Below are 15,691 nucleotides of genomic sequence, written 5' to 3'. Positions count from 1 at the left end.
GCACTAAACGCTTGGGCGCGGACAAATCGGCCACAGAGAGACGATGCAAGGCCGCCTTCATTCATTCATTCAGTCCTTCATCCCATCGTTTTTATTGAGCACTTCCTTAATAATAATAATAATGGCATTTATTAAGCGCTTACTATGTGCAAAGGACTGTTCTAAGCAGTGCAGAGCGCTGCACTAAACGCTTGGGCGCGGATAAATCGGCCACAGAGAGAGGATGCAAGGCCGCATTCATTCATTCAGTCCTTCATCCCATCGTTTTTATTGAGCACTTCCTTAATAATAATAATAATGATGGCATTTATTAAGCGCTTACTATGTGCAAAACACTGGTCTAAGTGCAGAGCGCTGCACTAAACACTTGGGCGAGGACAAATCGGCCACAGAGAGAGGATGCAAGGCCACATTCATTCATTCAGTCCTTCATCCCATTGTTTTTATTGAGCACTTCCTTAATAATAATAATAATAATAATGGCATTTATTAAGCACTTACTATGTGCAAAGGACTGTTCTAAGCAGTGCAGAGCGCTGCACTAAACACTTGGGCGAGGACAAATCGGCCACAGAGAGAGGATGCAAGGTCACATTCATTCATTCAGTCCTTCATCCCATCGTTTTTATTGAGCACTTCCTTAATAATAATAATAATAATAATAATGATGGCATTTATTAAGCGCTTACTATGTGCAAAGCACTGTTCTAAGCAGTGCAGAGCGCTGCACTAAACGCTTGGGCGAGGACAAATCGGCCACAGAGAGACGATGCAAGGCCACATTCATTCATTCAGTCCTTCATCCCATCGTTTTTATTGAGCACTTCCTTAATAATAATAATAATGATGGCATTTATTAAGTGCTTACTATGTGCAAAGCACTGTTCTAAGCAGTGCAGAGCGCTGCACTAAACGCTTGGGCGAGGACAAATCGGCCACAGAGAGAGAGGATGCAAGGCCGCCTTCATTCATTCATTCATTCAGTCCTTCCTCCCATCGTTTTTATTGAGCACTTCCTTAATAATAATAATAATAATAATAATGGTATTTATTAAGCGCTTACTATGTGCAAAGCACTGTTCTAAGCAGTGCAGAGCGCTGCACTAAACGCTTGGGCGCGGATAAATCGGCCACAGAGAGGATGCAAGGCCGCATTCATTCATTCATTCAGTCCTTCATCCCATCGTTTTTATTGATCACTTCCTTAATAATAATAATAATAATAATAATGATGGCATTTATTAAGCGCTTACTATGTGCAAAGGACTGTTCTAAGCAGTGCAGAGCGCTGCACTAAACGCTTGGGCGAGGACAAATCGGCCACAGAGAGATGATGCAAGGCCGCATTCATTCATTCATTCAGTCCTTCATCCCATCGTTTTTATTGAGCACTTCCTTAATAATAATAATAATAATGGCATTTATTAAGCGCTTACTATGTGCAAAACACTGTTCTAAGCAGTGCAGAGCGCTGCACTAAACGCTTGGGCGCGGACAAATCGGCCACAGAGAGACGATGCAAGGCCGCCTTCATTCATTCATTCAGTCCTTCATCCCATCGTTTTTATTGAGCACTTCCTTAATAATAATAATAATGGCATTTATTAAGCGCTTACTATGTGCAAAGGACTGTTCTAAGCAGTGCAGAGCGCTGCACTAAACGCTTGGGCGAGGACAAATCGGCCACAGACGATGCAAGGCCGCCTTCATTCATTCATTCAGTCCTTCATCCCATTGTTTTTATTGAGCACTTCCTTAATAATAATAATAATAATAATGATGGCATTTATTAAGCGCTTACTATGTGCAAAACACTGTTCTAAGCAGTGCAGAGCGCTGCACTAAACGCTTGGCGAGGACAAATTGGCCACACAGAGACGATGCAAGGCCTCATTCATTCAGTCCCCCCCGCCTTACCTCCATCCCCTCCCCACAGCACCTGTATATATGTTTGTACGTATTTACTACTCTATTTTATTTGTACATCATCATCATCATCAATCGTATTTACTGAGCGCTTACTATGTGCAGAGCACTGTACTAAGTGCTTGGGAAGTACAAATTGGCAACATATAGAGACAGTCCCTACCCAACAGTGGGCTCACAGTCTAAAAAAACTTATTTATATAAGTTTTATATATATGTTGATAAATATACATATTTATTCTATTTATTTTATTTTGTTAATTTGCCCTGTTGTCTGTCTCCCCCTTCTAGACCGCGAGCCTGCTGTCGGGTAGGGACCGTCTCTCTGTGTTGCCAACTTGGGCTTCCCAAGCGCTTAGTGCAGCGCTCTGCACGCAGGAAGCGCTCAATAAATACGATTGAATGAATGAATTCAGTCCATCGTCTTTAGTGAGCGCTTCCTCAGTGGAAAGAGCCCGGGCTTTGGAGTCGGAGGTCCTGGGTTCGAATCCCGGCTCCGCCACATGTCTGCTGTATGACCTTGGGCAAGTCACTTCACTTCTCTGAGCCTCAGTTCCCTCATCTGTAAAACGGGGATGAAGACCGTGAGCCCTACGTGGGACAACCTGACCACCTTGTATCATCCCCCCAGCGCTTAGAACAGTGTTTTGCACATAGTAAGCGCTTAACAAATGCCATCATTTATTTTTATTTTCCTGTGTGCAGAGCACTGCCCGGAGCGCTTGGGCGAGGACAAATGGGCCGCCGACAGAGGATGCAAGGCCGCATTCATTCAGTCCTTGGTCCCATCGTATTTATTGAGCGCCTAACTGTGCGGAACACTGCACGAAGCGCTTGGGATAGGACACGGGGAGGGGGGTGATCGACCCCCTCCCCAAGCAGGCCAAGCCCAATCCTGCCGTATCCGTGACATTCCCAGGATGCTCAAAGAGGGAGGGGGCTTCCCAACCCCATCCATCCATCCCTCCCTCCATCCCCCCAGCGCTTAGAGCAGTGCTTGGCACATAGTAAGCACTGAACAACTTCCATCATCATTATCATTATGATGATAATTATTATTAGCCCATCCATCCCCCCAGCACTTAGAGCAGTGCTTGGCACATAGTAAGTGCTGAACAAATGCCATCATCATTATCATTATGATGATAATTATTAATCCATCCATCCATCCCTCCATCCCCCCCGCGCTTAGAGCAGTGCTTGGCACATAGTAAGCGCTGAACAAATGCCATCATCATTACCATTATGATGATAATTATTATTAGCCCATCCATCCCCCCAGCGCTTACAGCAGTGCTTGGCACATAGTAAGTGCTGAACAAATGCCATCATCATTATCATTATGATGATAATTATTATTAGCCCATCCATCCATTCATCCATCCATCCCCCCAGCGCTTACAGCAGTGCTTGGCACATATTAAGCGCTGAACAACTGCCATCATCCTTATCATGATAATTATTAGCCCATCCATCCCTCCCTCCATCCCCCCCGCGCTTAGAGCAGTGCTTGGCACATAGTAAGCGCTGAACAAATGCCATCATCATTATCATTATGATGATAATTATTATTAGCCCATCCATCCCTCCCTCCATCCCCCCAGCGCTTAGAGCAGTGCTTGGCACATAGTAAGCGCTGAACAAGTACCATCATCATTATCATTATGATGATAATTATTATTAGCCCATCTCTCCATCCCTCCCTCCCTCCCCCCAGCTCTTAGAGCAGTGCTTGGCACATAGTAAGCGCTGACCAAATGCCATCATCATTATCATTATGATGCTAATTATTATTAGCCCATCCATCCATCCCTCCCTCCATCCCCCCAGCGCTTAGAGCAGTGCTTGGCACATAGTAAGCGCTGAACAAATGCCATCATTATCACTGTGATGATAATTATTATTAGCCCATCCCTCCATCCCTCCCTCCCTCCCTCCCCCCAGCGCTTAGAGCAGTGCTTGGCACATAGTAAGCGCTGACCAAATGCCATCATCATTATCATTATGATGATAATTATTATTAGCCCATCCATCCATCCCTCCCTCCATCCCCCCCCAGCGCTTAGAGCAGTGCTTGGCACATAGTAAGTGCTGAACAACTGTCATCATCATTACCATTATGATGATAATTATTATTAGCCCATCCATCCCTCCCTCCATCCCCCCAGCGCTTAGAGCAGTGCTTGGCACATATTAAGCGCTGAACAAGTACCATCATCATTATCATTATGATGATAATTATTATTAGCCCATCCCTCCCTCCATCCCCCCAGCGCTTAGAGCAGTGCTTGGCACACAGTAAGCGCTGAACAAATGCCATCATTATCACTGTGATGATAATTATTATTAGCCCATCCCTCCATCCCTCCCTCCCTCCCCCCCCCCCCCCCCCAGCGCTTAGAGCAGTTCTTGGCACATAGTAAGCGCTGACCAAATGCCATCATCATTATCATTATGATGATAATTATTATTAGCCCATCCATCCATCCCTCCCTCCATCCCCCCCAGCGCTTAGAGCAGTGCTTGGCACATAGTAAGTGCTGAAACATCATTATCATTATGATGATAATTATTATTAGCCCATCCATCCATCCCCCCCAGCGCTTAGAGCAGTGCTTGGCACATATTAAGCGCTGAACAAATGTCATCATCATTGTCATTGTGATGATTATTATTATTAGCCCCTTCTGGCCTGTGAGCCCACTGATGGGTAGGGACTGTCACTAGATGTTGCCAACTTGGACTTCCCAAGCGCTTAGTACAGTGCCCTGCACACAGTAATTGCTCAATAAATACGATGGAATGAATGAACGAATGATTATTATTATTATTATTGTTCTAATAATGATGATCCAGCCGCTCCCTACCTGCGGCCTCCGGCCCGGCCTGGCTCCGCCCCGCACTGCGCAGGCGCGGGGAGCCCCCCCTCTCCACCCATTCATTCATTCATTCACTCATTCATTCATTCAACCGTACTTATTGAGCGCTGACTGTGTGCAGAGCACTGTACTAAGCGCTTAGGAAGTCCAAGTTGGCAACATAGGGAGACGGGCCCTGCCCAACAACGGGCTCACAGTCTAGAAGGGGGAGACAGACAACAGACAGACAGACCTGTATATATGTATATACCTGTATATCAATCAGTCAATCAATCAATCAATCGTATTTATTGAGCGCTGACTGTGTGCAGAGCACTGGGCTAAGCGCTTGGGAAGTCCAAGTTGGCAACATAGAGAGACAGTCCCTACCCAACAGTGGGCTCACAGTCTATATATGTATATATGTTTGTACATATTTATTACTCTATTTATTTTACTTGTACATATCTATTCTATTTATTTTATTTCGTTAGTATGTTTGGTTTTGTTCTCTGTCCCCCGCTTTTAGACTGTGAGCCCACTGTTGGGTAGGGACTGTCTCTAATGTTGCCAATTTGTACTTCCCAAGCGCGCAGTCCAGTGCTCTGCACATAGTAAGCGCTCAATAAATACGATTGATGATGATGATGCAGAGCACTGGACTAAGCGCTTGGGAAGTACAAGTTGGCAACATATAGAGACAGTCCCTACCCAACAGTGGGCTCACAGTCTATATATGTATATATGTTTGTACATATTTATTACTCTATTTTACTTGTACATATCTATTCTATTGATTTTATTCTGTTAGTATGTTTGGTTTTGTTCTCTGTCCCCCCCTTTTAGACTGTGAGTCCACTGTTGGGTAGGGACTGTCTCTAGATGTTGCCAACTTGGACTTCCCAAGTGCTTAGTCCAGTGCTCTGCACACAATAAGCGCTCAGTAAATACGATTGATTGATTGATTGATTACTCTATTTTATTTGTACATATTTATTCTATTTATTTTGTCTTGTGAATATGTTTTGTTTTGTTGTCCGTCTCCCCCTTCTAGACTGTGAGCCCGCTGTCAGGTAGGGACCGTCTATGTTGCCAACTTGGATTTCCCAAGCACTTAGTCCAGTGCTCTGCACACAGTAAGCGCTCAATAAATACGATTGATTTATTGATTTATTACTCTGTTTATTTTATTTGTACATATTTATTCTATTTATTTTATTTTATGAATATGTTTTGTTTTGTTCTCCGTCTCCCCCTTCTAGACTGTGAGCCCGCTGTCAGGTAGGGACCGTCTCTCTATGTTGCCAACTTGGATTTCCCAAGCGCTTAGTCCAGTGCTCTGCACACAGTAAGCGCTCAGTAAATACGATTGATTGATTGATTACTCTATTTTATTTGTACATATTTATTCTATTTATTTTGTCTTGTGAATATGTTTTGTTTTGTTGTCCGTCTCCCCCTTCTAGACTGTGAGCCGGCTGTCAGGTAGGGACCGTCTATGTTGCCAACTTGGATTTCCCAAGCGCTTAGTCCAGTGCTCTGCACACAGTAAGCGCTCAATAAATATGATTGATTGATTGATTACTCTGTTTATTTTATTTGTACATATTTATTCTATTTTATTTTGTAAATACATTTTATTTTGTCGCCCGTCTCCCCCTTCTAGACTGTGAGCCTGCTGTCGAGTAGGGACCGGCTCTAGATGTTGCCAACTTGGACTTCCCAAGCGCTTAGACCAGTGCTCTGCACACAGTAAGTGCTTAATAAATACGATTTATTTATTTATTTATTACTCTTTATTTTATTTGTACATATTCTATTTATTTTATTTTGTGAATATGTTTTGTTTTGTTGTCCGTCTCCCCCTTCTAGACTGTGAGCCCGTTGTCAGGTAGGGACCGTCGCTAGGTGTTGCCAACTTGGACTTCCCAAGCGCTTAGTCCAGTGCTCTGCACACAGTAAGTGCTTAATAAATACGATTTACTTATTTATTTATTACTCTTTATCTGTACATATTTATTCTATTTATTTTATTTTGTGAATATGTTTTGTTTTGTTGTCCGTCTCCCCCTTCTAGACTGTGAGCCCGCTGTCGGGTAGGGACCGTCTCTCTACGTTGCCAACTTGGATTTCCCAAGCGCTTAGTCCAGTGCTCTGCACACAGTAAGCGCTCAATAAATACGATTGATTGATTGATTGATTACTCTTTATTTTATTTGTACATATTTATTCTATTTATTTTATTTTATGAATATGTTTTGTTTTGTTCTCCGTCTCCCCCTTCTAGACTGTGAGCCCGCTGTCGGGTAGGGACCGGCTCTAGATGTTGCCAACTTGGACTTCCCAAGCGCTTAGTCCAGTGCTCTGCACACAGTAAGCACTCAATAAATATGATTGATTGATTGATTACTCTATTTTATTTGTACATATTTATTCTATTTTGTGAATACATTTTATTTTGTCGCCCGTCTCCCCCTTCTAGACTGTGAGCCCGCTGTCGGGTAGGGGCCGTCTCTAGATGTTGCCAACTTGGACTTCCCAAGCGCTTAGACCAGTGCTCTGCACACAGTAAGTGCTTAATAAATACGATTTATTTATTTATTTATTACTCTTTATTTTATCTGTACATATTTATTCTATTTATTTTATTTTGTGAATATGTTTTGTTTTGTTGTCCGTCTCCCCCTTCTAGACTGTGAGCCCGCTGTCGGGTAGGGGCCGTCTCTAGATGTTGCCAGCTTGGACTTCCCAAGCGCTTAGTCCAGTGCTCTGCACACAGTAAGTGCTCAATAAATACGATTGAATGAATGAATGAATATAATAATAATAATAATAATAATGATGGCATTTATTAAGCGCTTACTCTGTGCCAAGCACTGTTCTAAGCGCTGGGAAGGTGACAAGGTGATCAGGTTGTCCCACGTGGGGCTCCCGGTCTTCATCCCTATTTGACAGATGAGGGAAGTGAGGCCCAGAGAATAATAATAATGATGGCATTTATTAAGCGCTTACTATGTGCCAAGCACTGTTCTAGGCGCTGGGGAGATACAAGGTGATCAGGTTGTCCCACGGGGGGCTCCCAGTCTTCATCCCCATTTGACAGATGAGGGAACTGAGGCCCAGAGAATAATAATAATAATGATGATAGCATTTATTAAGCGCTTACTATGTGCCAAGCACTGTTCTAAGCGCTGGGGAGGTTACAAGGTGATCAGGTTGTCCCACGTGGGGCTCCCAGTCTTCATCCCCATTTGACAGATGAGGGAACTGAGGCCCAGAGAATAATAATAATAATAATGATAGCATTTATTAAGCGCTTACTATGTGCCAAGCACTGTTCTAAGCGCTGGGGAGGTTACAAGGTGATCAGGTTGTCCCACGTGGGGCTCCCAGTCTTCATCCCCATTTGACAGATGAGGGAACTGAGGCCCAGAGAATAATAATAATAATAATGATAGCATTTATTAAGCGCTTACTATGTGCCAAGCACCGTTCTAGGCACTGGGGTAGATAAAAAGTCATCAGGTTGTCCCCCGTGGGGCTCACAGTCTTCACCCCCATTTGACAGATGGGGGCACTGAGGCCCAGAGAATAATTATTATTATTATGGTATTTGTTAAGCACTTACTATGTGCCCAGCACTGTTCTAAGCGGTGAGGTGGACACAGGGTCATCAGCTTGTCCCACTTGGGGTTGCCAGTCTCAATCCCCATTTTCCAGATGAGGGAACCGAGGCCCTGAGAGGTGAAGTGAATTGCCCGAGGTCACACAGCAGACGAGTGGCGGAGCCGGAATTAGAACCCACGACCTCTAACTCTCAAGCCCGGGGTCTTTCCCCTGAGCCACGCTGCTCTTCATAATGATGGTATTTGTTAAGCGCTTACCATGTAACAAGCCCTGTTCTAATAATAATAATAATGGTATTTGTTAAGCGCTTACTATGTGCAAAGCACTGTTCTAAGCGCTGGAGCGGATACAAGTTTATCAGTTTGTCCCCCCTGGGGCTCCCAGTCTTCATCCCCATTTTAAAGATGAGGGAACTGAGGCCCAGAGAAGTGACTTGCCCCAAATCACCCAGCTGACAAGTGGCGGAGCCGGGATTAGAACCCACAGCCTCTGACTCCCAAGCCCGGGCTCTCTCCCCTAAGCCAGGCTGCTCCTCATAATGATGGTATTTGTTAATAATAATAGCAATAATGGCATTTATTAAGCGCTTACTATGTGCAAAGCACTGTTCTAAGCGCTGGGGAGGTTACAAGGTGATCAGGTTGTCCCACAGGGGGCTCACAGTCTTCAACCCCATTTTCCAGATGAGGTCACTGAGGCCCAGAGAAGTGAAGTGACGTGCCCAAAGTCACACAGCTGACAGGTGGCGGAGGCAGGATTTGAACCCATGACCCGACTCCAAAGCCCGGGCTCTTTCCCCTAAGCGCTTACTCTGTGCCAAGCACTGTTCTAAGGACCGGGGTCGATCCAAGGTGATCAGGTTGTCCCCCGTGGGGCTCCCGGTCTTCATCCCCATTTTCCAGATGAGGTCACTGAGGCCCAGAGAAGTGAAGTGACTTGCCCAAAATCACACAGCTGACAGGTGGAGGAGGCAGGATTTGAACCCATGACCCCTGACTCCAAAGCCCGGGCTCTTTCCACTAAGCGCTTACTCTGTGCCAAGCACTGTTTTAAGGACTGGGGTCGATCCAAGGTGATCAGGTTGTCCCCCGTGGGGCTCCCGGTCTTCATCCCCATTTTCCAGATGAGGTCACTGAGGCCCGGAGAAGTGAAGCGTCTTGCCCAAAGTCACCCAGCGGACGAGTGGCGGAGGCAGGATTCGAACCCACGACCTCTGACTCCCAAGCCCGGGCTCTTTCCACTGAGTCACGCTCCTCCTAAGGATGGTATTTGCTAAGCGCTTACTACGTGCCAAGCACCGTTCTAAGGACAGGGATAGAGCCAAGGTGATCAGGTTGTGCCCCGTGGGGCTCCGAGTCTTCATCCCCATTTGACAGATGAGGCCACCGAGGCCCAGAGAAGGGAAGCGTCTTGCCCGAGGTCACCCAGCTGACGAGTGGCGGAGCTGGGATTTGAACCCACGACCTCTGACTCCCAAGCCCGGGCTCTTTCCACTGAGCCATGCTGCTCCTCACTTACGGCGTGCAGCGCCCTGCACTAAGCGCTCGGGAGAAGACGATAGAATACTAATCATGATAGTAATAATGATGGCATTTGTTAAGCACCTACTATGTGCAAAGCACTGTTCTAAGCGCTGGGGAGGCCCCTTCCTCCAATCAATCCGATCAATCAGTCGTATTTATACGACTGAATGAATGACTATGGAGGCACAGTGCCCCTTCCTCCAATCAATCCGATGTATTTATACGACTGAATGAATGACTATGGAGGCACAGTGCCCCTTCCTCCAATCAATCCGATCAATCAGTCGTATTTATACGACTGAATGACTACGGAGACACAGTGCCCCTTCCTCCAATCAATCCGATCAATCAGTCGTATTTATACGACTGAATGAATGACTACGGAGGCACAGTGCCCCTTCCTCCAATCAATCCGATCAATCAGTCGTATTTATATGACTGAATGAATGACTATGGAGGCACAGTGCCCCTTCCCCCAATCAATCAATCGTATTTATTGAGCGCTTACCGTGTGCAGGGCCCTGGACTAAGCGGTATTTATTTATTTTATTTTGTGAGCATGTTTGGTTTTGTTCTCCGTCTCCCCCTTTTAGACTGTGAGCCCACCGTTGGGTAGGGACCGTCTCTATAGGTTGCTGACTTGGACTTCCCAAGCGCTTAGTCCAGTGCTCTGCACACAGTAAGCGCTCAATAAATACGATTGATGATGGTGAATTCCCAGACACCATTAATAAACCCAAACAAACAATATAACCAGAGTTGGTAGACGCAGAGCCCACTGTTGGGTAGGGACTGTCTCTAGATGTTGCCAACTTGGACTTCCCGAGCGCTTAGTCCAGTGCTCTGCACACAGTAAGCACTCAATAAATACGATTGATGATGATGATGAATTCCCTGACACCGTTAATAAACCCAAACAAACAATATAACCAGAGTTGGTAGACGCAGAGCCCACTGTTGGGTAGGGACTGCACCCACAGCACCTGTATATATGTATATATGTTTGTACATATTTATTACTCTATTTTACTTGTACATATGTATTCTATTTATTATTTTATTTTGTTAGTATGTTTGGTTTTGTTCTCCGTCTCCCCCTTTTAGACTGTGAGCCCACTGTTGGGTAGGGACCGTCTCTAGATGTTGCCAACTTGGACTTCCCAGGCGCTTAGTCCAGTGCTCTGCACACCGTAAGCGCTCAATAAATACGATTGATGATGATGGTGAATTCCCGGACACCATTAACAATCAATCAATCAATCAATCGTATTTATTGAGCGCTTACTATGTGCAGAGCACTGTACTAAGCGCTTGGGAAGTACAAACTGGCAACACATAGAGACAGTCCCTACCCAACAGTGGGCTCACAGTCTAAAAGGGGGAGACAGAGAACACAACCAAACATACCAACAAAATTAAATAAATAGGATAGAAATGTACAAGTAAAATAGAGTAATAAATATGAACCCTCGATGTTGCCAACTTGGACTTCCCAGGCGCTTAGTCCAGCGCTCTGCACACCGTAAGCGCTCGATAAAGACGACTGATGACGGCCCACCCACCGGTGCCAGTCCGGAGCAGCGACGGGGCCCGAAACGACACAGGCGGGCACGGGGCGAATAATTTATTGGGAGGAAACGGGTGTGACGACGACGACGCCATCGCCGCCGCCGCCGCCGCCATGCCCCCCGGCCTCGGTCACTTCTGCCGCCGGTAGATCTTGTGTGCCAGGCCCAGGAAGAGGGCGGGGGGCAGAGGGGACGCGTGGGCATCGATGAGGGTCAGCAGGCGGGCGTAGCTCTCCTCCTCGTACTGCCGGAACGCGCCGGGCAGGCCCAGGCCTTCGTACAGCGCCCGCACCCGGCCCACCTTCTCCGCCTCCGGCTGGCCGTAGTTCTCCTGGCACGGGGCGGACCCCGTAATAATAATAATGGCATTTGTTAAGCGCTTACTGGTGTGCAAAGCACTGTGCTAAGCGCTGGGGGGAGACAAGAATAATAATAACGATGACGGCATTTATTAAGCGCTTACTATGTGCCAAGCACCGTTCTAAGCGCTGGGGAGGTGACGAGGTGGTCGGGTGGGCCCGCGGGGGGCTCACAGCTTTCATCCTCATTTTACAGATGAGGTCACTGAGGCACAGAGAAGTGGCTTGCCCAAAGGCACACAGCTAATTGGCACTTCCCAAGCACTTGGTACAGTGCTCCGCACACAGTAAGCGCTCAATAAATGTGACTGACAACCAACGACGACACGACAAAATGCGACAAAAAACCCAACAGGGCTTTGCACATAGTAAGCACTTTAATAAGTGCCATTATTATTATCACAGTGGAATTAGCAGATTCATTCATTCAATCGTATTTACTGAGCGCTTACTGTGTGCGGGGCACTGTACTAAGCGCTTGGGAAGTCCAAGTTGGCAACATCTAGGGACGGTCCCTACCTGACAGCAGGCTCGCAGTCTAGAAGCGGGAGACCGACAACAAAGCAGAACATATTAACAAAATAAAATAAGTAGAATAAATATTTGCTATCATTCCTTACCTCAGAGTCATGAGCACTCTGTTATTTACACTTATATATATTATTTTTTTTATAATGGCATTGATTAGACTCCCCCCCCCCCCTTTTAGACTCCCCTTTTAGACTGTGAGCCCACTGTTGGGTAGGGACTGTCTCTCTATGTTGCCAATTTGTACTTCCCAAGCGCTCAGCACAGTGCTCTGCACATAGTAAGCGCTCAATAAATACGATTGATGATGATTAAGCGCTTACTACGTGCCAAGCACTGTTCTAAGTGCTGGGGAGGTTACAAGGTGATTAGGAGATGCGGTTCCCACTCCCAAGAAGTTTATGATCTAGTACAGTCGTTTTGGTCCAACGTGATCCTTTTAGACTGTGAGCCCACTGTTGGGTAGGGACCGTCTCTATATGTTGCCAATTTGTACTTCCCAAGCGCTCAGCACAGTGCTCTGCACATAGTAAGCGCTCAATAAATACGATTGATGATGATTAAGCGCTTACTACGTGCCAAGCACTGTTCTAAGTGCTGGGGAGGTTACAAGGTGATCGGGAGATGCGGTTCTCACACCCAAGGAGTTTATGATCTAGTACAATCGTTTTGGTCCAAGGTGATCCTTTTAGACTGTGAGCCCACTGTTGGGTAGGGACTGTCTCTATAATGTTGCCAATTTGTACTTCCCAAGCGCTCAGTACAGTGCTCTGCACACAGTAAGCGCTCAATAAATACGATTGATGATGATTAAGCGCTTACTACGTGCCAAGCACTGTTCTAAGTGCTGGGGAGGTTACAAGGTGATCGGGAGATGCGGTTCCCACGCCCAAGGAGTTTATGATCTAGTACAGTCGTTTTGGTCCAAGGTGATCCTTTTAGACTGTGAGCCCGCTGTTGGGTAGGGACTGTCTCTAGATGTTGCCAATTTGTACTTCCCAAGCGCTCAGTACAGTGCTCTGCACATAGTAAGCGCTCAATAAATACGATTGATGATGATGATTAAGCGCTTACTACGTGCCAAGCACTGTTCTAAGTGCTGGGGAGGTTACAAGGTGATCGGGAGATGCGGTTCCCACGCCCAAGGAGTTTATGATCTAGTACAGTCGTTTTGGTACAACGTGATCCTTTTAGACTGTGAGCCCACTGTCTCTAGATGTTGCCAATTTGTACTTCCCAAGCGCTTAGTCCAGTGCTCTGCACATAGTAAGTGCTCAATAAATACGATTGATGATGATGATTAAGCGCTTACTACGTGCCAAGCACTGTTCTAAGTGCTGGGGAGGTTACAAGGTGATCGGAAGATGCGGTTCCCACGCCCAAGGAGTTTATGATTTAGTACAATCGTTTTGGTCCAAGGTGATCCTTTTAGACTGTGAGCCCACTGTTGGGTAGGGACTGTCTCTATATGTTGCCAATTTGTACTTCCCAAGCGCTCAGTACAGTGCTCTGCACACAGTAAGCGCTCAATAAATACGAGTGATGATGATTAAGCGCTTACTACGTGCCAAGCACTGTTCTAAGTGCTGGGGAGGTTACAAGGTGATCGGGAGATGCGGTTCCCACGCCCAAGGAGTTTATGATCTAGTACAGTCGTTTTGGTCCAAGGTGATCCTTTTAGACTGTGAGCCCACTGTTGGGTAGGGACTGTCTCTATAGGTTGCCAATTTGTACTTCCCAAGCGCTTAGTACAGTGCTCTGCACATAGTAAGCGCTCAATAAATACGATTGATGATGATGATTAAGCGCTTACTACGTGCCAAGCACTGTTCTAAGTGCCGGGGAGGTTACAAGGTGATCGGGAGATGCGGTTCCCACACCCAAGAAGTTTATGATCTAGTACAGTCGTTTTGGTCCAACGTGATCCTTTTAGACTGTGAGCCCACTGTTGGGTAGGGACTGTCTCTATAATGTTGCCAATTTGTACTTCCCAAGCGCTCAGTACAGTGCTCTGCACACAGTAAGCGCTCAATAAATACGATTGATGATGATTAAGCGCTTACTACGTGCCAAGCACTGTTCTAAGTGCCGGGGAGGTTACAAGGTGATTGGGAGATGCGGTTCCCACGCCCAAGAAGTTTATGATCTAGTACAGTCGTTTTGGTACAATGTGATCCTTTTAGACTGTGAGCCCACTGTTGGGTAGGGACTGTCTCTCTATGTTGCCAATTTGTACTTCCCAAGCGCTCAGCACAGTGCTCTGCACATAGTAAGCGCTCAATAAATACGATTGATGATGATTAAGCGCTTACTACGTGCCAAGCACTGTTCTAAGTGCTGGGGAGGTTACAAGGTGATTGGGAGATGCAGTTCCCACGCCCAAGAAGTTTATGATCTAGTACAATCGTTTTGGTACAAGGTGATCAGGTTGTCCCACATGGGGCTCAGACTTCACCCCCACTTTACAGATGAGGTCACTGAGGCTCAGAGAAGTGAAGCGACTTGCCCAAGGTCACACACTTACTACGTGCCAAGCACTGTTCTAAGTGCTGGGGAGGTTACAAGGTGATCGGGAGATACGGTTCCCACGCCCAAGGAGTTTATGATCTAGTACAGTCGTTTTGGTCCAAGGTGATCCTTTTACACTGTGAGCCCACTGTTGGGTAGGGACCGTCTCTATATGTTGCCAACTTGTACTTCCCAAACGCTCAGTACAGTGCTCTGCACATAGTAAGCGCTCAATAAATACGACTGATCGATCAGGTGATCACAAGGTGATCAGGTTGTCCCCCATGGGGCTCACAGACTTCACCCCCACTTTACAGATGAGGTCACCGAGGCTCGGAGAAGCGACTCGGCCAAGGTCACACAGCAGACGTGTGGCGGAGCCGGGATTCGAACCCATGACCTCTGACTCCAAAGCCGGGGCCGCCGCCCGCCCCCCCGACCCCGCGCGCCCCGGCGGGCACCTCCAGGAGCCGGCGCTGCTCGGCCGAGGCCCGCTGCAGGCACTGCACCACCAGCCAGCTGCACTTGTTGTCCTGGATGTCCGTGCCGATCTTGCCCGTCACCTGCGGGTCGCCGAAGGCGTCCAGGTAGTCGTCCTGGGCATGGGGGGAGGGCGAGGGGCGGCCCGTGAGGGGCCGGACGGGGACGGGGACGGGGGGCCGCGGGGCCGCGGGGGGCGAGGTGGGTACCTGAATCTGGAAGAACTCCCCCATCTCCAGCAGGATGGCGCGGGCGCTGGCGTGCTCCTTCTCCCCGTCGATGCCCGCCTGCGGGGCCGGACAGCGGGCGGGAGC

The 15,691-nt window shown here is 47.0% G+C and overlaps 2 protein-coding genes across 3 annotated transcripts in view; both read right to left on the bottom strand.

Annotated features, from left to right (window-relative positions):
- RUSC1 (RUN and SH3 domain containing 1) overlaps positions 1-4,817 on the bottom strand; it is a 36,714-nt gene extending 31,897 nt beyond the window's left edge. The window contains 1 exon segment of the mRNA XM_038768946.1: positions 4,794-4,817. The gene's annotated coding sequence lies outside the window, so the exon portion shown is untranslated.
- Positions 4,818-11,543: 6,726 nt separating this feature from the next.
- FDPS (farnesyl diphosphate synthase) overlaps positions 11,544-15,691 on the bottom strand; it is a 32,431-nt gene continuing 28,283 nt past the window's right edge. Inside the window, exons 8-10 of one of the 2 annotated variants that reach the window (XM_038768580.1) lie at positions 15,587-15,664; positions 15,359-15,493; positions 11,544-11,833 (exon numbers count right to left, since the gene is read on the bottom strand). In XM_038768580.1, the coding sequence (XP_038624508.1) occupies positions 11,633-11,833; positions 15,359-15,493; positions 15,587-15,664 (414 nt within the window). In that variant the 3' untranslated portion in view covers positions 11,544-11,632. Of the gene's footprint in view, positions 11,851-15,358; positions 15,494-15,586; positions 15,665-15,691 lie in introns of both variants that reach the window. The other variant, XM_038768581.1, reaches the window with a different exon arrangement.

This window comes from Tachyglossus aculeatus, chromosome Y4 (genome assembly GCF_015852505.1).
Source record: "Tachyglossus aculeatus isolate mTacAcu1 chromosome Y4, mTacAcu1.pri, whole genome shotgun sequence".
Taxonomy (NCBI): domain Eukaryota; kingdom Metazoa; phylum Chordata; class Mammalia; order Monotremata; family Tachyglossidae; genus Tachyglossus; species Tachyglossus aculeatus.
The sequence above is the reverse complement of the archived record's forward strand: the minus strand, read 5'-3'. Positions and strand labels throughout refer to the sequence as shown.